General features: G+C 35.9%; 1 protein-coding gene across 1 annotated transcript in view; it reads right to left on the bottom strand.

Moving 5' to 3' along the window:
* Ttn (titin) overlaps nt 1-26,856 on the bottom strand; it is a 285,277-nt gene that overhangs the window by 106,282 nt on the left and 152,139 nt on the right. Inside the window, 36 exon segments of the mRNA XM_048345167.1 lie at nt 263-402; nt 494-760; nt 2,290-2,556; nt 2,660-2,926; nt 3,052-3,178; nt 3,328-3,467; nt 3,557-3,820; nt 3,958-4,224; nt 4,743-5,006; nt 5,099-5,225; nt 5,520-5,659; nt 5,787-6,062; nt 6,529-6,807; nt 6,977-7,378; nt 7,975-8,025; nt 9,639-9,728; nt 10,156-10,218; nt 10,651-10,743; nt 11,351-11,425; nt 12,275-12,355; nt 14,684-14,752; nt 16,071-16,184; nt 19,326-19,403; nt 19,674-19,784; nt 20,220-20,303; nt 20,703-20,780; nt 20,915-20,998; nt 21,128-21,211; nt 21,338-21,424; nt 21,573-21,656; nt 21,738-21,821; nt 21,933-22,013; nt 22,125-22,208; nt 23,273-23,356; nt 23,840-23,923; nt 26,239-26,325. Coding sequence (XP_048201124.1) covers nt 263-402; nt 494-760; nt 2,290-2,556; nt 2,660-2,926; nt 3,052-3,178; nt 3,328-3,467; nt 3,557-3,820; nt 3,958-4,224; nt 4,743-5,006; nt 5,099-5,225; nt 5,520-5,659; nt 5,787-6,062; nt 6,529-6,807; nt 6,977-7,378; nt 7,975-8,025; nt 9,639-9,728; nt 10,156-10,218; nt 10,651-10,743; nt 11,351-11,425; nt 12,275-12,355; nt 14,684-14,752; nt 16,071-16,184; nt 19,326-19,403; nt 19,674-19,784; nt 20,220-20,303; nt 20,703-20,780; nt 20,915-20,998; nt 21,128-21,211; nt 21,338-21,424; nt 21,573-21,656; nt 21,738-21,821; nt 21,933-22,013; nt 22,125-22,208; nt 23,273-23,356; nt 23,840-23,923; nt 26,239-26,325 — 5,057 coding nt within the window.

The raw sequence follows: 26,856 nt of genomic DNA, 5'->3' as shown, positions 1-26,856 counted from the left end.
AAAGCAACATTTACTTTACATACAAAATTCAAAGCCCATTATCAGTACCACAGAATACATTTAAGTGATACTATGCTAGATCAGAAGCAATTCATAACTATCCAAGCTCATTGGCAGACCTCAGTATCTAATATTGGCTTTCAATCTAGTAGAGAACCCAAGACCATATTTTAAATGCCCTGCATGCACTCTGACTTTTCGCCTGTCCTTTTTTATTTTACACTGCTCCTCTTGATGTTGACAAGTTCAGAAATAGCCTTACAGGTGTTTGGAGTAGTGCCTCTCCCTTGAGTTTCCAGTTGGCATGGATATCTTCATCAGAGATTTCAGTTTCAAAGCGAGCCGTCTCAGTCTCCATCACCTCCACACTGTATAGGGGTCGTACCAGTTTAATTTCCCGATCTGGAAAAGTGAAGGGTCAGCATGTGAAATGAGACTGTGGCAGAAATAACCCCAGCAGCTTCAAGAGTAGAAGTCATGGAAATTTCCTTACCCTCAATGTCAAGCTTTCCAGAGGTCTGATCTGTTCCACAGTCACAGGTATATTGTCCTATGTCCGATTTCAAGGCTTTCTTTAGGATCAGCATGCGCTTCTTGCCATCTGCCTTAATCACCACATTTTTTGATGGCTTTATTTCCTTCCCATCCTTAAACCACTTCACTGGTGCATCTGCTTTGCTAATTTCACACTGAAGAATCACTTCATCCTTCTCTACGCCTGTGTAATCTTGAAGCTTTCCTGTGAAGTAAGGATCTCCCTCTGCAAGTCAAGCATAAGTGAAGAAACTTTATTCCTCACCCAGAGAATGGACAATCTCTCCTGAAGTTTGACAGCTAAGTCTATTAAACAATTTCACTAACTCTTCCGTCATTCAACATGCTTAAAAAAACTAAACAATAGAAATAGAACTTGTCAGACACTAAGCAAGTTAGCCTTCATCTATGTTCTTTCATTATTTTTTCAATTTTCTAATTTCTCCATAAATTGTATTGTGACGTTAAGCTTTAAGATGAATATTGCTTTTCTTTATCTACCCAACATTTTCATTTAATAGTGTCTTTATATTAGTAGAATTAATATTTAATCTTCTTGACATTCAGGGGCAAAGCAAAATAATGCTTATAAAGTCGATTCTTTTATCTGTTCTTATCAGAAGCTTGAGAAACATTTTTCTGAAATGATTTTGATAACAGGACACATTCTTATTTTAACCATTACAGGGATAAATGTTCATTTATTATTATTATTTTGCACATGTGTGCAGGGGCAATACTGAGTCTGAACTTGGGGCTCATACTCTTGCATGGCTTTTTCATTCATGCTGGCACTCTACCACTTGAGCCATACCTCCACATCCAGCATTTTGCTAGGAAATTGGAGGTCAAGTCTCACTAACTTTCTGTCCAGGCTGGCTTTCGAACTTGAGTCTCAGACTCTCAGCCTTCTGAATAGCTAGGATCACAGGCATGAACCATTAGCATAGTTACAACAGCTATTAAGATTGATTGTTTAGTGCCAGTCCTGGGTCTTGAACTCAGAGTAGTGGGCTACCATTTGGAGCCACAGAGTAATTTCTGGCTTTCTGGTAGGTAATTGAAGATAAGAGTCTCATAGACTTTCCATCCTGGGCTGGCCTTTGAACTAAAATCCTCAGATCTTAGCTTCCTGAGAAAGCTAAGAGTACAAGGGTGAACCACCAATGCCTAGCTTAGTAACACATTTTAATCCTCACTTTAACTGGCTATTTTGTGGACTAAAGAGACAATCTTAATTACTTTAATTTCCTTATACTTTTTACAAAAAAAATGTTTTTAGAAGGAAGCCTGATAACATACGATAGAACCAGGTAGACTATTTTATATAATAGATGTCTTACAAATTTCTATTTAATTTAATACAATAAAATTAAATTTAAAAAATCACACCTATCAGTGAGGGAAGGGGTGACACTGTCAAAAAAGGATTGTACTCTACCTGACTTATGTAACTGTAACACTTCTGTATATCACCTTTATAATAACAATAAAAATAAAAAACAATGGGCTGGGGATATGGCCTAGTGGCAAGAGTGCCTGCCTCGGATACACGAGGCCCTAGGTTCGATTCCCCAGCACCACATATACAGAAAACGGCCAGAAGCGGCGCTGTGGCTCAAGTGGCAGAGTGCTAGCCTTGAGCGGGAAGAAGCCAGGGACAGTGCTCAGGCCCTGAGTCCAAGGCCCAGGAATGGCAAAAAAAAAAAAAAAAAAAAAAAAAATAAATAAAATAAAAAACAAAAAAGCACCTACCGAGCACAGTGAGTTTAGCTTCTGAACTTATCCCCATAGCTTCTACTTTAATCTGGGAGGTGTCATCAATAGACAGATCTTTGAATGTGATTGAGTGTGTTTTCCCTTCATCATGCATGGAGACTCGCTTGCTGGTATGTAGGCGCTGGTCATTCTTGAACCAGCTAACAGGGATGTTGTCATGGGACAACTCCACAGTAAACACAGCACTTTCCCTCTCTTTGGCTGTTACATCTTTGAGAGGAGTAAGGAATTTGAGCCGGATTCCTGTCAAGGAAGAAAAATTCCTTCATTAATCCAGCCACTTTATCAAGGAATTATGAAACTGAAGGGAAAAATTAATGGCAGCTTGTTTGACAACAATATTTACCTTCAATAATCAGTTTGCCACTAGTGTGTTTGTCTTCAGCTTCAAATATGTATTTGGCTTCATCTTCAAAGGCAGCTGACTTTATCACCATTGAATGCCTAGTGCCATCCTTGATAAGCTCAAATCTGTCATCACCAGTTATTTCCTGGGTTCCTTTCAGCCAACGAAATGTTTTGGGCTCCCTGGATACCTCACACTCAAATCTAGCCTCATCTTTCTCAAAGACTTTTACATCACTGAGAGGCGTGATGAAGATGAGTGGCAGTTCTGAAAGAAGATGTCAGTGGATCAGGTTAGAAAACACTTCCATTAACAACCCCAGACCAGCTCAGGGTTTCAGAAGAAAGTCTTGCAAAGAAAATATGGAAAGGTCCCTAGCAGGTAGAGCATACCTTTCACTTTCAGATTGGCTGCAGATTTTGCATTAGCAGCTTGGAAGGAAACCTCTCCAGTCATATCCAGCTGACAATTATAAAGAACCAGAACATGCTTCTTCCCATCTTCAATGATTTCACAGTCCTGGTTACAATGAGGATTAGAAGAACAACAATATTATTTATACCAGTGAGGTCTTTCTGCAAGTCACCAAGAGAGTTCTTTTTCCTTCTTTTTGAACATAATAAATGAGGCAACTCCCTTTCCCATGTGGTCCCATATTCTGGACTTACAGGAGAAGCAGTCAAAGGTTCTCCTTTTAACTTCCATTGTCCATGAACATCTGGTTCTGAAAGTTCAATTTCAAAGCGAGCTGTTTCACCCACAAACAATTCGACTCCATACAGAGGCTTTTCTACTTTTATTAGTCGAGCTGAAAGTATATAAAAGTTTTGTTAGTGTGACTGAACAGGTGAACTGCAGGTTCCGAATTGGCCAGTAATTAGTTTGGGAACAACTTACCTTCAACAGTAAGATTTGCTTTGGTTGTGTCTGTGCCACAATCACACACATAGTCGCCTTTATCTTTAAGTTCTGCCTTTTTGATTTTCAAGATGCGGCGCAGGCCATCTGTCTTGATGGAATGTTTGGGTGAAGGTACAAGCTCCTCACCATCTTTGAACCATTTCACTGGCACATCTTTGCTCACTTCACACTTCAGAATGATCTCATCCTTCTCAACTCCAGTTTTGTCATGTAATTTCACAGTGAAGTAGGGCTCGGCCTCTGTCAAGGACATTCAACACATTATGGGAAGAGTGTGGAAAACTAAAGTCTATTAAAGAATATGAAAGCTAAAACAATTACTATTTGCTCCCGCCATCTAGAAACTGTTTGGCCTAGTTAGAGTTGGCCCCAGTTACCTAAGACCTTCAGATTGGCTGTGGAGCTCAGGTTCTTGACTTGTGCTTTGATCTGAGATATATCATCCAGTGTCACTTCCCTGATTTCCAATTTATGAGTCTTGCCCTCAGAAGACGTGTGTACTGTTCTGCTTGTGTGGAGTTTGATGTCATTTTTGAACCAGACGACATGCATTTTTTCATGAGAGAGTTCACACACAAAAGTTGCTGTTTCACCTTCTTTCACGGTCTGATCTTCAAGAGGTGATATGAATTTCAATCTTATACCTGTAATGCAAGTATAGATAATATACTCAGAAACAATTTATCTACAGAGAGATCACACTAATCTATATAGGCTATTGGGATCCAATTCACATGGCATTGGGGCTGGGAATATGGCCTAGTGGCAAGAGTGCTTGCCTCGTATACATGAGGCCCTGGGTTCGATTCCTCAGCACCACATATACAGAAAATGGCCAGAAGTGGTGTTGTGGCTCAAGTGGCAGAGTACTAGCCTTGAGCAAAAAAGAAGCCAGGGACAGTGCTCAAGCCCTGAGATGACAGCCCAGGACTGGCCAAAAACAACAACAACAACAACAAAAAAAAACAACCAATTCACATGGCATCTATTATATTCTTTTCAAGTAGAGTTATTCTCCATTTTAAAAAGCTATCTTTTTTTTTGGTAACATTGTGAAAGAATATTGTGGCACTGATTGTCACAGCTTTTAGAAATGGTATCTTGCCTTTAAATTAACCTATGTATATACATATGGAATGTCACAGGTCTCATTTGCTCTTACCTGTCACAAATAACTGTGCAGATGTCTTCTTGCCCTCCACTTCAGCAGTATACACTCCTTCATCATCAAACTGAGAATCATTGATAACAAGCATGTGTTTCTTTCCATCAGCAATGATATCAAATTTGTCAGATGCCTTGATTATGTCTGGTCCTTTAGACCAGATAACATTTGCCTCTCGGGTAAGGACACACTCAAATCGAGCTTGTCGTTTTTCTGGAACAGTAACATCCTTTAGGGGCACAGCGAAATCAAGTTCGATTTCTGAAAAGTCAAATATTAAGAATGTGGTTTATCAGAATGCATGGGGTGGGAGATAAAGTTGAATCTACTGCATATGTCGTAGAAGCCTGTACCTTTGACTGTCAAAATGGCGGTTGTAACTGCATTCAGTGCCTGGTAGAGGACTTCACCAGCTTGGTCTAGTTTGACTTTGTGCAAAGTTAAGAAGCGTTTTCCACCTTCTGCCTTGATCTCACAAGTCTGAAAAGAAAATTAAAGCACATTCGCATAAGATGTATTCCTTAGAGGAGAAATATTTTAGGTCTAGATTTCTATAGAGTTATAGAAAGTACTACTAATAAATGTAAGCAAAATGCCTCCTGTCATACAATTTTATGAAAAGTGTCCACATTGCCTACAAATAATGGATTTCCTTCTTGGAGACTTTAGGAATCCATAGTAACCCCACTATTTATAATAAATCTGAATGTCAAACATGTATATAGAATGTAGTTAAATTGTATGAATAACAATTGGAAGTGGGGAATTACTTACTGGTGAAGGCCTTAGGAGTTCTCCCTTCAGCTTCCATTGTCCAGGGATGTCTGCTTCTGAGATTTCTGCATCAAAGCTGGCACTCTCTTTCTCATAAATGGTGACATCTTCTATTGGCTTAAGCAGTTCAACTTCACGCTCTGCATTGGTCAGAGATTAAGTAACAATGCTTTAAAACTAGCAATGGCTTGCTTTCATGTTTTTGATGTGTTATTCTGCCTTAAACACTTAAAACCTATTTCAGAATAAAAGGTAAGATTTTTATACCTCCAAGTGTCAGTTTTGCAGGATATCTTTTCCCTTCAACTTCTACTGCATATTCATCAATATCTTCGGGCATCGCATTCTTAACTTTGAGAATTAGGTGATTTCCTTCTTTCAATATCTCAGTCTTATCATTTGGTTCTAAGGGAATTTCATCATATCCTTTGAACCACTTCACATTTGGTGTATCCCTTGCAATGTCACAAGTGAAGACGGCTGTGCCTTTGGGCTTTACATGTTGATCTCGAATAGGTTTCACTAGCCATTCTCTAATGATTTCTATTAAAAAGAGTGAGACAAGAAGAAAAAGGAGGTGAGAAAGGATGGTGCTGATCAAGATGCATTGTACTTATAAACTAATGAGGTGACATAAAACCCCTTTGTACAACTGCTTAAATATAATAGAAATAAAAAAGTGGCTTAATATTGAAAAAAATTTAAAAAGAGGAAAAGAAGTATGATCTTAATAAGTTACCTAAACAATGTTAGTGAATTTCTAATATAGAAAATAATTTATAAATCGGGATATAATTAATCTGTCATGATAAACTGGTATTTTCCAACACAAGGTCCAAGATTTCTGATATTCAGATATGGAGGGAAAAAGTTCTTGCAAAATATGAACCTGTTACTTGTTTGTTTTGTTTTTGATTTGTTTTGAGACAGTGTCTTGCAAGTGTAATTAGACTAGTCTTAAACTCCTGTGCTCAAGCAATTCTCCATCCTCAGCTCTCCAGATACGAACCTACAACTTTTACACAAGATGAACATTCCAGGTTGTTGGCATTTTCCACAGTCACGGTGTATGTTCCAGCATCAGTGTCATCTGCATCGTTGATGGTCAAAGCTCGCATTAAGCCAATGACACCTGGCACAATACGACCAGCTTTCTCTACCACGATCTTCCCGTCTTTCCTCCAGACCACATCACGCTCTTTGTTTAACTCGCAGCTCAGATACAATGGCTGGCCTTTCACCACTGTTACTTCTTCCTCCAGTGTTTTTACAAAACGCACAGGAAGTTCTGTGGAGAATTGCAGTATATATTTCAGCACAATGCAACACTTTCAATGAAACAAAACTTGGCAAGTAGTGGTTATTGTCTAAAATATTCATAGAATTTGTAATTGAGATTTATTTTTACCAAGTTTATTCTACATGATAAGATTAATGTTCAGAAGACCAAAAGTTACCTTCTACAATAAGTTTGGCCGTGGAGGTCTTTTCTTTATTTCCCAAACGTAAAACACAGGTGTATTCCCCAGCGTCGGAGAGTTGGACATCAATGATATGCAGCTTTCTGTCTTTACCATCTGCGATGAACCTGTGCTTTGGGCTCTCACGGATATTGCTGCCATCTTTCATCCACGTTGTAATTGCAGTGGATGGGGAGACTAAACACTCAAAGATCGCAGAGGAGCCAACAGACTCTGCCTCTGTTAAGACGATGTCTTTAATTTCTTTCACAAACTTCAGCGGCACAGCCTTTAGCTGGTAGGTGAATGGGGCTTCATCAGGAGGTTTTTCCCCACCACTTCCTGGCCTTAACTTCTTCCTTTCAGCTTCAATTGGCGAAGGAGTCTTTTTGGCTACACCTAATTCAAAGTAAAATGAAAATCTGATTTAGTGACTTGATGGGAGTAGCTAAGTACCTACTGGACAAACCCAGCTACAACTAGAAGACAAGAACAGAAAACTAAAGGCCAGGCAATTGCATGGTAAAAAGGAACCTAGATAGCATATAGAATTCATGAATAACAAATGCACTTCATTTTTTCATATCTTAATATTTAGCCAGATGCTGGTGGCTTATGCCTGTAATCCTAGCTACTCAGGGGGCTAAGATCTGAGGATCATGGTTCAAAGCCAGCCCAGGCAGTAAAAGTCTCTGCGAGACCATATATATATATATATATGTATAAATTTCTAATAATTTTATCTCTCTGGTATAAATATTGAGTACATTATGCCAGGTTCATTATGCCAAAATTTAGTTGGTTATATACATGATATCCACTTGAATAATATTAGAAGTGGAGTAAAAGTATTATAGGGCATTTTATTTTCAGCAAAATCAATTAGAAATAATCAAGATTGGTATAAATGTTGGAATTATTTTCCCCTTGCATGCAGAGTTTGGGCATTCACAAGAGGAAGTTTACCATACAGGTCTGAAAGGAATGAATCGCACCTTTGATAGGACCCTTAGGCTTAGCAGCTTCCTCCTTAGACGCTTTGGCTTCTGAAATAAAGAGAAGACTCAGCATTATACAACTTCAGATTTATTTCAAGCTTACGAGTAAGCCACGTGGGATGAATCTTGCTCTTTGTTAAGGTGTAAAGGGAAGTTGGTTTCACTTATATGACTTGCATGGAGAATTCTTTGATATTTCCAAGAGGGCATAGTCTTGACTGATGTGATCAAGCTAGATTGCCACCATCATTTAAGACTAAAAAAATCTCCTGACAAGCATTTTATTCTCTTTGTATTTTTTTTTTGGTTTGTTTTTTTAGCCAGTCGTGGGGCTTGAACTCAGGGCCTGAGCACTGTCCCTGGCTTCTTTTTGCTCAAGGCTAGCACTCGGCGACTTGAGCCACAGTGCCACTTCTGGCCTTTTCTATATATGTGGTGCTGAAGAATCGAACCCAGGGCTTCATGTATACGAGACGAGGACTTTACCACTAGGCCATATTCCCAGCCCCTATTCTCTTTGTATTTGTGGAAGACTTGCTGTTGGCCTGTGCAGCAGCGTTTTGCCCTTATTTAGCTATGCAAAGTATTTTACATGATTTTTTTTTGTATGTCTGGGTTATGAAAAAACACACAAAAAAGTTGGTGACAATAAAGAATAAGTGTAGGAAAAAAAGAAATGTGCCAGAAGGAACAAAAAGCCCTTCTTTTTATATTTAAGTTGAGTAGAAAAACAAACCCAGGGGAAATGTGTGGAAATTGGCTTAATAATGATGTATTCACTTTTAAAAACATTTAACAGAAAAATATCTATATCACCAAAAGTACCATGAATATTAAAAATTAATCTACTGCCCAAAGAACAGTATTTTTCCATGTCATTAAACATAATCAAAACTCAAATATTGGGAGATTCTTTTAAATAAAAATATAGAGTATGTATTTTCTCACAAGCCAAATAATTAGGATGCATATTTATTTATGATTAATAATCATAGTAAAATCAGTTTGGTTTTGAAATTATCATCTAAGTAACAAACTACTAAATAGTTCATAAATAACAAGGACTGGGCTTGAGATGATTATACCATTACTACTATATATAAGAAAATTATTGTTAACCAAATCCTTATCCCAGCTTAAAAGCTGAATTGTGCGATCTTTTTTCTTTTTCTTTTGGGGTAAAATATTCCTTACATAAAATTTACCATTTTAGACATTTTGAACTGCACAATTGGTTGCAACAACAACAGTGTCCATTTACATAACTTTATTATCATAATTTTTTTTAAATGAGGAATGATCCCTGTAGGATATAAGGATATAATTCTAGGGGACTGTTATAAATATGTAGTTAGAAAATGACTGTCCCTTCATTTTCATCAATCCTACACATCTTCATTACTTAGTCCCAAAAGCATATGAAGGAAATGATGTATTGTAAGGATGCACAATCCAATTCAAACACAAAATGCATGCATTGGGTGAGCGATTAGACGATTAAGACATATTGGATGAGGAAAATGTCAGAACTGATCACTCATTCCCACTGTTGAAATTATGCCTATGCTCAATATAAAAAGAGGACTGAATTTTAATACAGTGGGAATACTTTATTAAGCTACCAAGGCAAATTAGCAACAAGGTAACTACAGGGCAGATACCTGCTTTCTTTCCAACCACTGGCACTGTCACTGGGGCGGCAATGGGGGTTGGTGCAGGTTCCACAGGGGGTGCTTTCATCGTTTTCACTTCTGTAGAAAGATGGCCATTGTGTTAATACATTCATTTGTCACTTTCTAAAACTACATGGGGGGAGGGTTGTTCATTAACCTTTTCTGTTCTAATGCTGAACTCTTCAACTAACTCTTTTTTCAGATAACATATTGAGCCATTAGAAATCATTGGACTTTCACTTACTTTTTTTTTTTTTTTTTGGCCAGTCCTGGGGCTTGGACTCAGGGCCTGAGCACTGTCCCTGGCTTTTTTCTGCTCAAGGCTAGCACTCTGCCACTTGAGCCACAGCACCACTTCTGGCCATTTTTTGTATATGTGGTGCTGGGGAATCGAACCCAGGGCCTCATGTATATGAGGCAGGCACTCTTGCCACTAGGCCATATCCCCAGCCTTTCACTTACTTTTTTACATTAACTCTGTATTTTTTTGTGTGAGTTCACTCACCCGGTTCAGGCTTTGGTTTTGCTTCAGGTCCAGGAAGAGGTATTGCTGGCTTAATTTCAGGCACTAAAATAATTCAAGAAATGAGAGGGTTTGAACAGTATTTTTATAGTTTCTTTTTCTTCTTAGAAAGTTAAAGCTAAAATTAGGCACATTTGCCATTACATGGAAGATTTTAGAATTTATACACAAGCAGTTTTCAAATTCATTTTTTTATTCTAAAGTTGCCATTAATTTTAAACTAAATTGTCAAAAAGTACATTAATGTAATTTTATTGGATTTATAATAACATTGTTATTCAGCTCATTGCCTGGTAATATATTTTTCCAAATTATTTAACAGATGGGTGAGATGGCAAATTAATAAATGAGGTAGTAAATAAGAAAAATATGATAACCAGATGAAGGTCATGTATTCAAATCTAGATGACAGCATAATGACATTTCAGTGACACCTATTTGTATTTTTGGAGAGACTAAGAAAGTACCAGAAAGTACCTTTTGTTGGTTCAGGAACTTTCTTTTCTCTTTGTGGAACAGTAGCTGGAGGAGCTTCAACCTCTTCAGCAGTTTTGGGCGGTAGTGATGGTACTTTAAGATAATAAGGTAATTTTCTAGTATTAAGATCTGAACACATAGCAATAAATTATTTTTAAATATCAAATTTTAAAATTTACTTTTAAATACTATACTGAAGACTTGTACAAAAATCCCATATTTTATCATCTGACTTGATTTGTATTTTTGAATGTGTTTCAATTTATTTTCCCTTACATTATTCTATCCACTTTTTCTTTATGCCCATTCCCTGTTTATTTCTAAATTACTTCTGCAATAATTCTCAATAATTACACTCACTGAAAATTGGCAATACATTAAAAACCAACCCACTTTAAAGCCCCTGAATTTTATGAAACATTTCCCATCATCCTCCCTTGAGCTTATTCTACAAGCATCTTGATTATTTCTATCATTTCCTCTGAGAGAACTAGAACACATAATAATAATAAAGTTGGGAGAAAAGATATAAATTGATTTAAGAAGTACTGTAAAATAATTAAACAGAAAGCAGACAATGGAAAACACACAGCACATACAGATGAAGTATGAAGCTATGTTGATATTTACAAGATAAACCTTTTGCTAAGTGTCCATTTTGTAAAAAGATAAATGTACAAGTGGTCACTGAGATTCCTACCTTCTGGTTTTTTAACTTTTTCTACTTTTTTAGGCTCTACTTTAGGTTCTTCTTCTTCAGGTCTCTTTCTTAGAACTTAAAAAGACAAAAAGGTTTATATGTAAACCAAGACAAACTGGTGGAGATGATGCTTGATGAATGCAAGTAACACACAAAGCAAGGGAAAACATGCAAGCTAGTGCCTGGGGAAATTAGGATTTAAACAAAAAATGCCAATCTACAATAAATCTAGGTTGCTGATGTTAATTCACATAGTACTCAAATTCACTTTATGTATCTTTAGATATTATTGTCTAGAGACAATCACATGGCAAAGTGGCTCCAAATCATTTGAATAGCAATGAATTCTAATAATTCAGTATTTTAATTCATTACAGACTATTCAAATAAGAAGCAGAACATTTACTTAAATGGGAGGATATGTAAAGAAATGTGTAATCTTGAGGTCAGTAATATTATTTGAAGATAATGTTAGCACTTGATTCATGTGACTATCCCCCTTCTAATTCTTTAATATTTAGTAAGAGATGTTCAGTTTTTAAAAAATCATGTTATTAGTTATGGTAATCCTGAGTTGCACTTTAAAAATGAGTGCTAATTTAGGCTTAAATAGTTTTGTGTAAAATATTTAATAGTTTTAGTGTATTTTATTACATAATTTGATTATAAAAATGACACTTGTGTTCACTGTGCTAGTTTAGAGTATGAATTTAGTTATGTCTATTAACATTATAAATTTTAAAGTTTGGAGAATGCTCATAAAATTTCTGCCTTTTAAAATATTAGTCTTTGTAATTTTTAATGAAACCACCAGCAAATTTTGATAAATTGGTAATCGTAAAAACAAGAGACAAATATTTTGTGAGCTTTCAAGTTAAAATTTTAGATACATGAAACTTGTGTTCCAGTAGAAAAATACTATACCACTTTTCAGAACAACTTCTTCTTTGGGCTGAGGTTTAGGTTCAGGAAGTAATTTGCGCACTTTCTTTTCAGGTCCAGGCACTTAAAAGAATATGATTTCAAATTTTGAAGTGAATTCATATAAAAATGAAACCTCAGTAAGACAAAATGTCTCTTTTCAAATTGGTCAAGTAGAATATATATATAATTGCATATATAGTCACCAAATTTAAAAGCAAATAATTTCAATTTATTTCCTCTCAAAACACCTGTACAATCTTGTGATAAAATTCAATCACATTAATTTAACTGCAGGTAAATATGTCATTTTAATGGACCTAGAGGATATTGCTCTATACTGAAAAAATTTTTTCATCAAATAGAATCTTCCTAGCATCTTTTCTCTAATTTTTAATTGCTATTGCCTAATTCTATGCTGGTATCTTCCTAACCATTACATACATTAAATGATAGTGGTAGGCATTATTGCTATAGTGTAGTGTTCTCCACTCAAGAGGAAGCAAAGGTATATAGCTTTTGACCTTCATGTCATGGAAAGGTCAAATGTCACTCTCTGAAGTGAAATATTTTTCCTTAAAACCTCTTTTTTTTGAAATGATACTAATTATAGAACTACAGCATCTCAAAGCTAGTATACAGAGCTCATTTTCTCATCTTGTTCAAATGAAAAATGACCCAAAGATTTCTAAATCACGTTTTCTTGCAGCTACAGTGAATATCAATCATCTGGAACATTTTTTTTGAGAGCCACTTATTGCTATTATAGATTCTATGGATTTAAATAGGAAATAACAACCAAAAATAAAATAAAATATAATGTTATTGAACCATTTTACCTTCTACTGATGTCAATTAAAATCTAATTTAAAACATCTATTTGTATTTGTTCATTCATGAAATCTGAATATCTTTGATATTTCTACAAATTGTCCCATTTGGTAACTTAATTTTTTTCCTTTCCTTTCCTTTCCTTTCCTTTCCTTTCCTTTCCTTTCCTTTCCTTTCCTTTCCTTTCCTTTTCCTTCCTTCCTTCCTTCCTTCCTTCCTTCCTTCCTTCCTTCCTTCCTTCCTTCCTTCCTTCCTTCTTTCTTTTCTTTCTTCTTTCTTTCAGTGTTTTGAGACAGGGTTTGGTTTGCTGTATAGCCCAGGCTGGTTTTGAAATATCAGTGCTCCTGCCTTAGTCTTTAAAGAAGACAGTTGAAATTCATCAAACAATATTTTGTAAGTGTAAAATTAACTTTGCTTAAGCCTCAAAAACTGAAACATAAAAGTATGAATTTTGTTTTATATAATGTTTTATAAAGTCAACTTTTAAGCAACTAAACATTTCATTTTTATCCAAGGTCAATAGTGCCTACTTTCAATACTATTAGTAAATTATCAAGATTCTTCATGAATAATTATTTTCATTGATGGAACCCATGATATAATTAACATGTTGTGACATAACGAAACACACATTTCCCTTAATTCTATAATGAACATACTAAATATATATCTGTGCACAGTTATCCATATTATTAATATTTTATTTTAAAATATCTTATTGATGCTTGGGATTCAAAATTTAAAACCATAATATGTCATTATGTTAATGTTGAATATTTATTAGTTGTTACCTATGATAAAAATATTTTATATGAATATCAGAAACATTTTATATGAACCAAGAAATGTATATAGGTGATCAAAGAAAAACTCCACAGTAATAAAGGATAGATTCAGTTTCTGAGAATGGATATGTTGATTGCTTAAACAGAATACTGCTACCCACTAAACATGGTAGACTAATTTTATCTCAAATAGGTAATTTCTGTATTTTTATGATTTTTTTCTTTAGGGTCTAACTTTAGACAGGGAAAAGATTAAAGAAAAATATCTTTTGGAAAATGACCTGCAGTGATATGATCCATCTAAAGGGATAACTTGGAGTTGATGAGCATGTGAATGGTTTAGTAGTATGGAAGGAGGATGACATGGAATGACATGGCCTGTAACATCACACTGGTTAAAATGCTTCTGTCCACACAAAACCTCGTATCCATGGCATTTTAAACTAGATGTCTCCTGATATCAATTTCAGCTAAGCAGAAAAATTATGATATTTTTAAGCTTAGAAAAAAGCAAGTAAGTATATGGAAATGAGACAAAGATAAATATCCATATAATGTATGAAATTGATGTGAGACAAAGAAAACACTAACACACATGAGCCAGGACTGTAAAAGCCACAAAAATACAAGAAATGAATGGCAGAACTTTCCTCCTCTGATCATATATATCTATATCTATATATATATAGATATAGATATATATATGGAGAGGGAGAGAGAGAGAGGAGTCTAAGAAGATAGGAAGAGAGATCAAAGAGCTAATATGTACACATGAATTCTCCAGCCTGTGAAATACCTGTTGGAGGAGGTGTGATCTCAACTTTTTCTGGAGCTTCAGGTTTTTCAGGAACTTTCTTCTTAACAGCTTTAAAGAATATGACCATACTTTTATTATTTGAACATTTAATCTGAGACAAATGACTAATTTTGTGCTCAAAATCAAGCTTTGCCTACAACCAGAAAGCAATAATCACAGCCAAGAACAGCCACTGATGAGCATCAAAGAAGCACTGAAGCACAAAAATGGGCTGCAATTTCACTTCAAGCTTGAATTTTAAATGAAGACTTCCTGAGAAAGAAGGAAGGTGCTCCTAAAAAATTATTCATAAGAAAAAGTTTTCCCTTAATTATCAATTGTACTTAAGTGGTGTGTCTTCAAAGAGTATCAATAGATTTCAATAGATGGGTGACACTTTTAAGAGGTTCCTCCCAAACCCCTGTTTGTCTACATCTGACCTAAAACTAAGTAGTGTTGTGGAGGGGCAAGCATGGCTCGAAGCAATATCTTAGATTCTGGCTTTGTAGATGTACAAAAAATTTGAGAACATTATCTATATAAGATAGCTATTTTCATTTAAAGTGACAAATATGTTAATATTACCACCGAGGTGGCTGTTTAGGAAAATAAAATAATATAGTTTTTCCAATTTAATTCAGACCTATTGATATGATTTTTAAAAAATTACACAATACTGCATCAATAAAGGAAAAATGAAAACATCAAAACACAGAATGTTTGAAGGGAAGTTCAATAAAGAAAAGAGATGCTAGATAACAAATGTATCCAGAAACACTCTTTCCAAGCATTTCGCATAACTAGGTTTTATAAAGTTAACAACAACAAAAGAACCAGAACAAAAACAAGAAGGAAAGTGGGGAGCAGCAGTTTCAGGCATTTGTGCATTTTTCCTCCAATGATATATGAGCCCACATCATCTACTTTAGACACCAAAAATATATTACAGTATATTTAAAAGAACATGTAATTTTAGGAGAAGTTTTGGCATTTATATAACTTTGTTACTGCAATGTTAAAGTATCTTGCAAAGATTTCTTACCTATTTTACATGCTTACGATTTCAAGATATGCACAGCAATGAGGCTTTGAAATAAAGTAGCTATTTCTCCACCATTTCACATTAGAAGGTTAGCTATATAGCCGCCATAGACAGATGCCAGGCACAATGATGAGTAATGTCAAATGACATTAGGGTAGCACGCATGGCTTGACAAGCCAACTCATGGTCTTTTGGAGCAGCAGAAATTAATGGTTCCAATTCTCATAGAACGATCATGTCTAAAAGTGTACACTTCCAAAAGTAATAGATTTCTTGCAAGCTCTTCAGTTGGCTGAACACAAGTTTGAAACAGGTTAATAAGGCTTCGAAAGTGACATTTTATACCTTTAAGTTGGAACATTTTCTCTTTTATATCTTCCTTTGGTGGAGCAGGAGCTGGTGCTGGGGGTCTTGGTTTGAGTTTTGGTTTCTCAATAACCTTCTTTTCAGGTTCAGGTTCTTGAAAAAGTATTTCAGAAGCATTAGTACTAGTATATTTTAGTTTGCACATGTCTGTATACTATATTTGATAGAAATTTAAGTATATTTGAAATGAAAAGTCTACTTTTTTGATATGTAATATTGGTGTCCAACATACAAAACAATGTGTCCAACATGAAACACAGAAACATCAACATCTATATATAAGTTATAAGAACACAACAAAGACAACATAAGAAATCTCCAAATAAGCCATGTTAACACAGTGTAAGTAGTTCAAATCACATGGACACATATGAATAAGATTTATGTGTTCAACATATTACATACAAATGTAAAGAGACCTACTAACATGTAGAGACAACATAAACCATAGACAATTCAAGATGAAGAATATGAGGATGAAGATTTTTGTCCAGCTAATCGAATACCTTGGACTGCTATTTCTTCTGGCTGTGGTTCAGGTATAGTTTCAGGTTCAGGTTCAAGTCCAGGTTCAAGCTTAGGTTCTTCAGCCTCAATAACTTTTTGTATTTCACGTTCTTTAAAGAATATTCATAAAGGATATAAGATTGTAACATATACTTCTTCCCACAGACTCATACAAATTTTACATAGATGCAAATATTACAGTTACACAGACAAAAATACACAATTTGTGCAGTTATTTGTTTAGAAAAAGAGGGAAGATTTTCATTTTCTTACATTTGTTTTCTATTAACAGTGAGTTTAGTTCCATGTATGTGGATTGCAGATGAGATGACTTAAAAATGTATTACTGGAAAATCATTTGAAGATACAGTGCAATTATTCAAAATTTGATCCAAACAACCATTCCTTTTTGAATTAGTTACTACTAAGAATATCTGTATTAAAGATGCTAATTTAATAGAAGTAAAACAATTTGATAAGCCAAGTGTTTCAACAAGTACTGGAATACTTTTTAATATAGTTTCTAGTAAGAATGTGTTACCACATAGACAAAAACCTTTGTATTTCTAATGAAAGTTTTCAAGAGATTAAAAAATATGTATTTATATAAGCATATACCTTCAACGGGGGGAGTCTCTTTTTTACCAATGGTTATGGTTGTTTTTTCTTCATGTATTATTTCTTCACGAGTCTCTTCAGCTTAAAAAAGCAGTATTTTATATTAGGCTCTACTCAGTAAAGAGCACTGCAATTGCTAAGCTGCAATGTATTGATTCATAAGTCTCTCTTTATTATTTAGCTGTCCCTAAGATATCATAACATCAATACATGAGACAGCTAATGGGTAAATCCATCTCTCTCTCTCTCTCTCTCTCTCTCTCTCTCTCTCTTCCCTCTCTCTCTAACACACACACACACACACACACACACACACACACACACACACACACACACACGGCCAAAGCAAGATGATGAAGAGATGGAGATCATGGTCAACTTTCCAAGATTTATAAAATGGCCATGTACCTGGAGTGGGTGGAGCTTCTGGCTCTTCAGGCATAGGAACAGACATTTCCTTTTCTGGGATGATTTTCTCAATTTTCTTAGGTACTTCAGGCACTTAAAAAATATTGACTTACTTTACTACTTAGAACTTAGACGAAGGTGTGCAAGATTTTGCAAAGAGACGGCACATGAAGACCTTCATCTTACAAGAGTTCATGGAGGAAACTGGTTTCTAAAGTATGGCACCTTTTACTATTATAACTGGCAGTAGTTTGAGCCACTTATCTCTCTACAGCTCAAAACCTATTGCTCTGTGACCTTCCTTCAAAACTTCTGAAGCTTCATATTGCCTGTGCATGAAGTCCAAAGTTTATACTGTCGTTCAAAGAATGTCACAATATAAGCCTTTTCTTTATATCTAGTAATATCTTTCAAGATATTCCACAACCAATGTATACTCAGATTGTGTTACATTTACTTGACAGTACTTCTAGATACTCTGCCTTTCAATATAGTTCTTCTTTGTCTAAGATACTATTTTCCCAATTTCTGCATGCAAAAGTCCATCAACAATTGAAACTATTTCTTCTATACAGCTTTCCATGATGCCTCTGATTGAAATTAATCCTTGCTTGCTCTGTTTCTATACATTGCTTCTTTGTACTGTTTGGAAATATTATTATTCATTGCACTTGTATTAGAGTTATCTTTTCTCTGACCAGATTTAAGCTGTTTGAAGAAAATATCAAGTTTTAAAATTTTCTATTCTATTCATGCTCGTACTTGAGCTACAACTCAGGGCCTCTCACCTTTGCTTGGCTTTTTTGCTCAAAACGGGCACTCTACCACTGGAGTGACAACTCTACTTCCAAAGTCCTATTGTCTAAAACAGTTTCTTGTTAATGGCAATATTTAAATGAATAAGCGGAACTGAGCACTACCACCTGTAGTCTCCACACAACATTCATTTATAATCTCCTGCCCCATCTGTTTAATTTTCTCTTTGCCTTCATCATCTTCCCCTTCTTTCTATGAAATGTGACTTGTGTATAATTACATATATTGTATTGCTTCCTTTAAGCACTAATATAAAATACGTAAATGGTTATATAGTTCTTCTTGGTAGATACCTTTTTCAGGCAGGACTTCTGGCTTTTTGGTAACAGGCACAGGCTGTTCTTTCTTTACTGGAACAAGTTTCTTGGGCAACTCAGGTGCTTTGAAGATATTAGTTTTGTTTTTAACAAGAGTATGTAAGAACATTAAAAATGTTAAGAATAAAACTTCTGTAATTAATATAGTAGTATTAAAGTTAGTGGAAACAAATAAGGATATCTTTGTCTCTAGGTTATAATAACATAAAGGAAACTTATTGGGCCCCATTATAAGACAATAGTGTAGTTTTGGGAGAATTAGGAAATCAAGGATGATGTAAATGAATACCTTCAGCTGCTGGTGGTTCTGGCTTCTTAACAATTGGGACTTTCTTCACTGGGACAACTTTCTTTGGCATCTCAGGTACTTTAAAGATATTAGTAGCATTAAACTACATAGAATTATAAGATGTAATATATTCACATTAATCTTACAAGTCTAACACCACGACGTACAGGTAACAGTCAACAAATACATAATACAGAAGAATACACACTAAGAAAGAGTATGAATTTCAGATAATGTGAAAAAAATGACACAAAGATGTACTTTGTATAACATAAGTACCTTTAGGAGGTGGAGCTTCTGGTTTTTTGATGACAGGAACTTTCTTCTCTGGGACAATCTTCTTGGGCTCTTCAGGCACTTGAAGAATAGGAATTTCTTTTAGAGTCAAATGATTACAAGAACAAGTTAAATGAACAAATGAAATGCATCACAGCTATTTTTTGAAGTGTACATTGTAAAATTCCACAGGACCAATGTTTTATGTGTGAAAAGAACTCTTATTTTCATCAAAGAAGGTAAATTTCAAGCTAGGAGACAGAAGATGGATATTTTACCTTAAGTAAGATATATTATAAATATGAAAATCAAATGAATGTATTTTATCCAGTAGGAGATAATGCCTTGTACCTGGTGGGGGTGGGGCTTCTGGCTCTTCCTCTTCTTCAATTACTGGAGCTTCTTCTTCTACAGGAATTGGCGCTTCTTCCTCAACAGCAATTTCCTCAGGTTCTTCATACACTTTAAAGATATCAGTGAATTATTTCAGTGTGTGGGATAAAACTCTAAAATGCACACAACACCAAGGAAATAAATGGCAATCTTGATTTCTTTCTTATTTTTAATATGAAATATATCTTATCTGCACTAACTTCTATTTCTATTGGTTTGAAGGCTTGGAAAGCCCTTTTGGTGGTTAAAATCATTGATACTCATGAATTCTCCCCTATTATTTTCTGTGTACTTTACAGAAGCTTTGTATAATAGAGCTTACTAGGACCTGAATAGACACAGCTGACTGAATGCGAGCATAGATTTGAGATCAGAGTTAATATAAAATAATGAAGTAAGACAAATAACTGAAAATGACAAAGGATAAAGAGTTAGAAAAGAAGAGGAACAAAGCTTAGATTCAAAATATCCTTAGCAGCAGCTTAGCAATGGTCTTATGAGTACCTTCTGGGGGAGGAGACTCCACTTTCTTTGGAACAGGAACTGCTGGTTTCTCTTCTATGGCAGGTTTCTTTGGCACCTCTGGCACTTTAAAGATATTAGTTTTATTTAAGGATAGTTGACAAGTACATGAAATTTATGAAACTTTTATTTTTTACATTTTGTTAAAAATAACTCAGGGACAGATCTAAGAACAAAAGTCACAACAAGGTCAGTGATCTGTCCCTGAATCCTTATCTCTACTACTGGAGAAGAAAATGATAACTCATAAGATTCATAATGTAATGCTAGTAACCTTCAAATGGGAGTAATAAATACATCTTTTTTTAAGTCGTGATTTTTCTTTTAAAGCATACAAACCCTAAAATTCCCAAATAGCAGCATTGTAGTTAAAGATGTAAGAATATTGGCAAAGAATTTGATAACAAGTGACTTTTGGGACCAAGCATGTACAATTTTCTGTAGAATCCTATTAGTAATAGGTACCTTTGGCTGATGGTACTTCTGGCTTTGGGGGAACAGCTATTTTCTTTTCTGGGACAACTTCTTTTGGAACTTCAGGAACTTTAAAGATATTAGTATTTTAACATTATGAACAATGAACAGCAAACACTCATTACATTTACACAGAACAAAACACTTAAAAAAAAGTTTGAGGCTGTTTCTGCCTCCATCAATTAGAGGACTGGCACATGTACCTTTTGCAGGTGGGACTTCTGGCTTCTTGGGGACCACACGAGGCACTTTCTTTTCAGGAACCACTTCCTTGGGCTCCTCAGGCACTTTAAGAGATAGTAGTAGCTCTAAGCTCAGAGTTCCATGTTATATAGACACTATTAGCTAGAGCAGTGAAATGTGTTATTTTAAAGACAGACATTCGTCTGTAAGAAGTCAAAAGCAGGGAGAAATACCTTTGGCTGCTGATGGTTGGGGTTTCTTGACAATGGCAGGAGGTGCTTTCTTTTCAGGAGTAGGCTTCTTAGGTGGCACTGTCACTAAAGATATTAGAGTTGATATTTTAGAAGCTTTGAGGAGAAGCATGAAAGCTCATCATGTCCAGAATTGGGAAGACAAGAGTTGGGGTGAGATGGGCCGAGGTGTTCTTGCAGTTTGCTATGTACCTTTGGGGGGTGCGGCGGCCGGCAGTGGTTCTTCCACAACTTCTTCTGGAGGCTCTTCTGGAACAATTTCCTCAGGCTCCTCATACACTTTAAAGATATTAGATCATGTTAATATTGAAATTGACTAATGTGTACAGTACAGTTTTCAAAAAAGAATTTTTTCTAACAGGAAGCAGAAATTTTAATCTTTGAAAAGATAATTGTTTTTTTTTTTTTTAAATTGTTTCATTATTACCTTCAGGAGGAGGACTTTCTGGTTTGGGGGGAATAGCTTCTGGTACCTCCTTTTCAGGGCCAGCCTTCTGTGACACCTCAGGTACTTTAAAGATATTAGTATTTTCATGATTAGATAGCAAGGATATGTAAACGCTATTAAGCACAGTCACAATGGGGTGACTACCTTTCACAGGTGGGGCTTCGGGTTTTTTAGGCGGCACCACAGGCACTTTCTTTTCAGGGACAACTTCTTTGGGAACTTCAGGCACTTAAAAGAGATTAGTTAAATTACATTAGGGCTCCTGAAGACCAATAGACCAAAATGTTTTCCAAAGTATGAGAGCTGGATCTTGTGATGACTGAAGTCAGTGACAAATACCTTTCACAGGTGGAACTTCTGGCTTTTTAGGTGGAGTCACAAGTACTTTCTTTTCAGGGACTTCTTTGGGAGGCTCTGGCACTTAAAAGATATTAGTAAAATTATATTTAGGACTTATGTAGGGCAATAGATGAAAATGTTTTAAGAACAGAAGAGTTAGAGTGCATATAGCTTAAAGTCAGCGATAAATACCTTTCACAGGTGGAACTTCTGGCTTTTTAGGGGGAACCACATGCACTTTCTTTTCTGGGACAACTTCTTTGGGTGCTTCAGGCACTTAAAAGATATTAGTGAAGTTACATTTAGGGATCATGAATACCAATAGAGCAAAATTTTCAAGAGGAGAAGAGTTAGGTCTCATAAAACCCAGGGTCAGTGACAAGTACCTTTGGCAGGTGGGGTTTCTGGCTTTTTAGGAGGCACCACTGTTTTTTTCTTTTCAGGGACAATTTCTTGGGGAACTTCAGGTGCTTGAAAGATATTAGTAATTTCACATTTAGGTTACTGAAGACCAATGTACTGCATTTATTTTCAAAATGGAAGAGATATTTATTCTGCTGAATAAGGACAGGTGACAAGTACCTGTGACAGGCAGGGATTCTGGCATTTTAGGAGTCACCACTGGTCCTTTTTCTTCAGTAATAATTTCTTGGAGAACTTCAGGCACTTGAAAGATATTAGTATTTTTTTCAGTTAGATCAGTGAGTAAACAGGCTAAAGGTATTTCCAAGAGGGGGGAGATACTTCTGAGGAGCAGGGTAAAAAATACCTGTGACAGGTGGGGCTTCTGGTTTTTTGGGTAGGGCCGTGGGAATTTTCCTTTCTGGGACAACTTCCTGAGTAGTATCAGGCACTTGAAAATGATCAATAGTTTCACAATTAGTTAAGAAAGAACAAAGGACTAAAACTCTTATCAAGATGGAACAGAATATAAACAGGTGGCAGGTACCTGTTACAGGTGGGGCTTCTGGCTTTTTAGCAGGCACCACTGGCTTTTTCTTTTCAGGGACAATTTCTTGAGGAATTTCAGCCACTTGAAAAATATTATCAATTTTACACTTAGATTTTTGAACAGCACTGCACTGCACTCATTTTCAACCTGTAAGAGCATGTCTTTGGGGGAATAAATACAGGTGGCAAGTACCTGTGACAGGCGGGGCTTCTGGCTTTTTAGGAGGTACCAGTGGTCTTTTCTTTTCAGGGACAGTTTCTTGAGGAACTTCAGGCACTTAAAAGACATTGGTAGCTTTATGCTTAGGTTTTTAGATTAGTAATTGGCTATATTTATTTTCAAACAAAAATGCATTTCTTCTGCAGAATAATGTTTAGCTGACATATACCTGTGGCAGGTGGGGCTTCCTGATTTTTGGGCAGTACCCTGGGGATTTTCTTTTCTGGGACAACTTCTTGAGGAACTTCAGGCACTTGAAAGATATTAGTAGTTTTACATTTAGGTTAATGAAGATCAACACAGTACATTTATTTTCAAGATGGAAACATTTCTTCTACAGAAAGAACAAGTGGCAAGTACCTGGGACAGGCAGGGCTTCTGTTATTTTATGAGACACGACAGGTCTTCGCTCTTCAGGGAGAATTTCTTGGGGAACGTCAGGCACTTGAAAGATATTAGTAGTTTTATGTTTATGTTAATGAAGACCAAGAGACTGGTTCATTTTCACAAGGGAAGAGACAGTTTGGCTGACATATACCTGTGGCAGGTGGGGCTTCCTGTTTTATGGGCAAGACCCTGGGGATGTTGTTTTCTGGGACAGCTTCTTGATCAGCATCAGGTACTTAAAAGATATTTGAAGTTTTACATTTATAGTTTGGAAGAGCAGTATACTGCATTGTTATTTCAAAGATAAAAGTGATATTTATTTGACTGAATAAAAACAGGTGGCAAGTACCTGTGACAGGTGGAACTTCTGGCTTTTTAGGAGGCACCACTGGCTTTTTCTTTTCAGGGACAATTTCTTGGGGAACTTCAGGCACTTAAAAGATATTGGTAGTTTTATGCTTAGGTTGTTGATTAGCAATGGACTGTATTTTCAAACAAAAATTCATTTTTTTTTCTGCAGAATAATGTTTAGCTGACATATACCTGTGGCAGGTGGGGCTTCCTGTTTTTTGGGCAGTAACCTGGGGATTTTCTTTTCTGGGACAACTTCTTGAGGAACTTCAGGCACTTGAAAGATATTAGTAGTTTTACATTTAGGTTAATGAAGACCAACACAGTTTATTTATTTTCAAGATGGAAAACATATTTCTCCTACAGAAAGAACAGGTGGCAAGTTCCTGGGACAGGCAGGGTTTCTGTTAGTTTATGAGACATTGCAGATCTTTGCTCTTCAGGGAGAATTTCTTGGGGCACTTCAGGCACTTGATAGATATTAGTAGTTTTGTATTTAGGTTAATGAAGAACAAGAGACTGCATTTATTTTCACAAGAGAAGAGGCATCTCTTCTGTAGAATAATATTTAGCTGACATATACCTGTGACAGGTGGGGCTTCTTGTTTTTTGGGCAGTACCCTGGAGATTTTCTTTTCTGGGACAGCTTCTTGAGGAACTTCAGGCACTTGAAAGATATTAGTAGTTTTACATTTAGGTTAATGAAGACCAATGCAGTATATTCATTTTCAAGATGGAAGAGCTATTTCTTCTGTAGAATAAGGACAGCTGACAAGTACCTGGGATAGATGGGGCTTCTGGCTTCTTAGCAGGCATCATTGGCTTTTTCTTTTCTGGGACAATTTCTTGGGGAACTTCAGGTACTTGAAAGATATTAGTAGTTTTAAATTTAGGTTAATAAATACCAGGAGACTACAGTTATTTTTATAAGATAAGAGGCATCTCTTTTGCAGAATGTTTAGCTGACATATACCTGTGGCAGGTGGGGCTTCCTGTTTTTTGGGCTGTACACTGGGGATCTTCTTTTCTGGGACAACTTCTTGATCAACATCAGGCACTTGAAAGATATCTGCAGTTTTACATTTAGAGTTTTGAAAAGCAATATACCACATTTTTTAAAAGATAAAAATGATATTTGTTTGACTGAATAAAAACAGGTGGCCAGTACCTGAGGCAGGTGGGGCTTCTGGCTTTTTAGGAGGCACCACTGGCTTTTTCTTTTCAGGGACAATTTCTTGGGGAACTTCAGATTCTTGAAAGATATTAGTAATTTTACACTTAGATTTTTTTGAAGAGCATAGGTCTACACTTGTTTTCATGAAATAAATATTTCTTCTGTAGAATAAGGATGGGTGATAAGTACCTGTGACAGGTGGGGCTTCTGGCTTTTTGAGAGGTACCAGTGGTCTTTTCTTTTCAGGGACACTTTCTTGGGGAACTTCAGGCACTTGAAAGATATTGGTAATTTTACAATTAGGATTTAGAATAGCAATAGGCTATATTTATTTTCAAGGGGAAGACATGTTTTTTTCTGCAAAATAATGTTCAGCTGACATATACCCCTCACAGGAGGGGCTTCTGGCCTTTTAGATGGCACTACTGATGTTTTCTTTTCAAGGACAATTTCTTGGAGAACTTCAGGCACTTGAAAGATATTAGTAATTTTACACTTAGGTTAATGAAGACCACGAGACTACATTTATTTTTAAGATGGAAGAGATATTTCTTTCTACAGAATAAAGACAGGTAACAAGTCCCTGGGGCTGGTGGGGCTTCTTGCTTTATAGGAGGCACCACTGGTCTTTTCTTTTCTGGGACAATTTCTTGAGGAACTTCTGGTACTTGAAAGATATTAGTAGTTTAATACTTAGGTTAATGATGATCTGTAGGATACATTTATTTTCAAGATGGGAGAGGCATTCCTTCTGTAGAATCATGTTGAGCTAACATATACCTGTGCCAGGTGGGGCTTCTTGTTTTGTGGGAAGTCTCCTACTGATTTTCTTTTCTGGAATAACTTCTTGAGCAGCCTCAGGCACTTCAAAGATATTAGTAGGTTTAGAATTCATGAATTGTGAAGATATGTTTTACAATCATAGTTTTTGACCATGGGGAATATAAGACATGATATTTTCTTGACATAGCAATGGGAGCAAATACCTTCAGCAGGTGGGGCTTCTGTTTTCTTGGGAACAGTCACAGATACTTTCTTTTCAGGTACAACTTCTTTAGGGGCTTCAGGAACTTTGAAGATATTAGTATGTTTTAGTTAGAACCATAAAGAAGGAATGTTGACAAAATATCCAAGAAAATGTAATGCATGAGACTAGTGGACACTTTGATACACTTTCCCCAGTCCTCTGAGACAGGTGATCAACAATATGTAATGGTACCTACCTTTAGGAGGTGGAACTTCTGGCTTTTTGGGAGGAGTCACTGGTACTTTCTTTTCTGGGATGGCTTCTTTTGGTGGTACTTCAGGCACTTCAAAAATAACACATAACATGTGCTTAGAAAATGTGAAAATGAAACTTATGTTGTATAGTCATTCACCAAGCTATTTTAGATAGCTACTGATATTTTTCCTATATTATTTAGTAAGATGTTTAAACTAAGACTTCCTGATTACTTCATATAATTACCTCATAAAAAGAATAGTTATTTGTCTTCATAACTTGAATAGTTCTGACATTACCTTCCACAGGTGGGCTTTCTGGTTTTGGGGGGATAGATTCTGGCACCTTCTTTTCTGGAATGGCTTTCTTTGGCACCTCAGGTACTTTAAAGATATTAGCATTTTTATAATTAGACACAGTAAAGACAAGTGGATGCTATCAAATGCACTAACATCAAGGTGTCTACCTTTAACAGGTGGGGCTTCAGGCTTTTTAGGAGATACTGCAGATACTTTCTTCTGAGGGACAACTTCTTCGGGCACTTCAGACACTTAAAGAGATTAGTGAAATTATACTTAGAATTTTGTATTTGCAAGAGCAGAAGACGTAGAGCTTAGAA

Source organism: Perognathus longimembris, chromosome 4, assembly GCF_023159225.1.
Source record: "Perognathus longimembris pacificus isolate PPM17 chromosome 4, ASM2315922v1, whole genome shotgun sequence".
Classification (NCBI taxonomy): domain Eukaryota; kingdom Metazoa; phylum Chordata; class Mammalia; order Rodentia; family Heteromyidae; genus Perognathus; species Perognathus longimembris.
This window is presented reverse-complemented; position numbering and strand designations above follow the sequence as displayed.